Source organism: Pygoscelis adeliae, unplaced genomic scaffold (assembly GCF_000699105.1).
Source record: "Pygoscelis adeliae isolate BGI_AS28 unplaced genomic scaffold, ASM69910v1 Scaffold1161, whole genome shotgun sequence".
NCBI lineage: Eukaryota > Metazoa > Chordata > Aves > Sphenisciformes > Spheniscidae > Pygoscelis > Pygoscelis adeliae.
In genome coordinates, this window is record NW_008824017.1 from 8873 (window position 1) to 11162 (window position 2290).

The 2290-nt window shown below is 58.0% G+C and overlaps 1 protein-coding gene across 1 annotated transcript in view; it reads right to left on the reverse strand.

Moving 5' to 3' along the window:
* The window catches only part of HM13 (histocompatibility (minor) 13), a 12532-nt gene that overhangs the window by 7240 nt on the left and 3002 nt on the right, over positions 1 to 2290 (reverse strand). The window contains exons 4-6 of the mRNA XM_009327165.1: positions 1610 to 1698; positions 737 to 822; positions 465 to 590 (exon numbers count right to left, since the gene is read on the reverse strand). Of these exons, the coding sequence (XP_009325440.1) occupies positions 465 to 590; positions 737 to 822; positions 1610 to 1698 (301 nt within the window). The remainder of the gene's footprint in view (positions 1 to 464; positions 591 to 736; positions 823 to 1609; positions 1699 to 2290) is intronic.

The following is a 2290-nucleotide window of genomic DNA, read 5'->3' on the forward strand; positions in this document are numbered from 1 at the left end:
AGCATCTGGTCCTCTGTGCAAGAGAACAGAAGGACGCTAACGAAGCCAGCAGATGACAAGAGCTGAGGCACAGCCCGTACAAGCAGGATCAGCGTACCCCAGAGCAGCCTCGTCCTCCAGCCCATCCAGCAGCTCTGTCAGGCATTGGGGAGACCTTAGTTGGGAATACAGGTCACCAGAACTGGATACGCCGCACACCCGGGTACCCCACAACAGCCCTGATGAGATCCCTGCCAGCCCCGGGCTCTCTAAGATTAAAAGAATATACATTTGCTGAGCCACGTTCTGCCACTATTTGATTCTGTCATCATGCCCACCACACCCCTTTGGGCTGAGAAAGTGGAAATCCTGACTGCAAACGTGTGTCCAGCCAGCGTGCTGCCTCCGAGGAGGCATAATGCCACGCACATGCCTTCCGCCAACGGCTGCAACTCGCGTCCGCCCCGGGGAACGCTCCCGTTTACCCAGAAGACGTCGTAGATGAAGAGGCCCCCGAGCAAGATGCAGCCAGTGCTGACGTTGTTCAAGTGCAGCAGCTCCACCCCGTTGAGGGAGAACGCCAGCCCAAAGAGATTGTTGGCAATCCAGTGCTGAGAACGACAGGGGAAGGAGATCTGGGTCCCACCGCACGTGCCGAGCCACGGCCTCAGCCTGCAGAGGCCTTGCGTGGAAAGGGGCCCAGGTCTGATCCAGCCTGGTCCCCGGCCTCCCCGCGACAGGGCTGCGGCCCGCTTACCTTTCTCAGCAGGTACCAGACCCCCACAACGCTGCTCAGGGCCAGGCATACGAGATCCTTGGTGTCAAACTCGTAATTCACTATTTCTGCAATAAAACAGAGAAGTCAGATTTTGGGCAGGCCGGGCAGCTCCCCTTCCCGCGCAGGGCAGAGATGAGTGACTTTACAGCTGGGGAGCAGCGCTCACGTCCCAAACGAGGGGACTGTACCCACAGAAATGGTGGTGCCCATGGTAAACACGTGCAAACCGCATGCGAGCGAGCAGCCGGCCCTGGCAAGCCCGGACCTTCTCCTTCAGCCAGACTCTGCCACATGGACAGCATCTGTGATCCTTCTGTCAATAAGAAAATTGGATTCAGGCACTGTCTAAGGCAGGGAGAGGCAAATCTTCTCCCTCTTCCCGCACCAGTTAACTCCTGGTGGTATCACCAGAAGTAGTATTCCCTTACCAGTAGAGCTACTGGGCAGGATACTTATCAAAGCACCTTCTACCAGTGCAAAGACCTGAATCAGACCAGTTAAGGCAGCACAAAAAAAGTCAGTACTATGCTACCCAATAAAGGCAGTGCATTTAACAGCAGCCATAGCTCCATTCCCGTAGCACTCTGGGATCTGTTTCTGGGGTTTCGCTGCCAGCCGGAGGCAGCACAGAGGGAGAGCGCCAGCCGGTGCAAGAAGACGCACACAGCAGCCCCAGCTCTGCGGGGACACACGGGGCTGACACTGGCTACAGAAGCACAGCAGGGAGCAAGAGGCAAGTCTTTGAGAAGGTTGTTTCAGTGGGCTGAAAGTCAGAACACCAAGTGAGCAAGAAACAGAACAGTAAAAGCAGAAAACATTCAGGCCCCCAGAGAGACGGGCGAGCCGACGTACCCTCCTTGCTCTCCCCGGAGCCCTGGGTGAAGAGGAGCTGGTACTGTTTGTTGGGGAAATTTGCAGGGAAGAATCTGTTCATCATGGGGCTGAAACGAGAGGTGCAGAGAAGGGCAGTTCCGACAGAAACCCCGCAGGATGCGCTGCCCAGCACCTCTGCGTGACGGCGCGGCAGCACAGACGTCAGCCCACACACCCCCCCCCAGAGACAGGGAAATGCCAGGTTTTGCCACGTCAGGGACTGGCAGGGGCCCCAGCTTCAGCACCCCAGCCGCAGACACGGGACCTTGTTCTCCCCAGAGGTCTGATCTGCCCGTATGTGACAGTCCCCCAAAACGCTCGAGCGCAACAGGCACAGAGCATCACCCGCAAGAAGTTAGGACCCACCCCAGACCCCAGCAGGTTCCCTGTGCCTCCGCAGCAGCCCCCCGGCACCGTACGGGTCTGGTCACCCAGAACTGGCTGTGCCACCACCGAACGGCCCTCCTGCGGAGCAGGGAGCGGGGGCGAAGGCCTTGCCACAGTGCCAGTCTAGGGAAAGCATCTGGTCCCCAACGCCCTAGAGCTCAGGAAACAGGAAACCAGTTTTACTTTTTCAGTTACTGAAACAGCCTGTGCTTTCAACACCTCGTGCCAAGCACAGGCACAGGAGGCCGGGATGTTACCGTGAGCTCCAGCGCC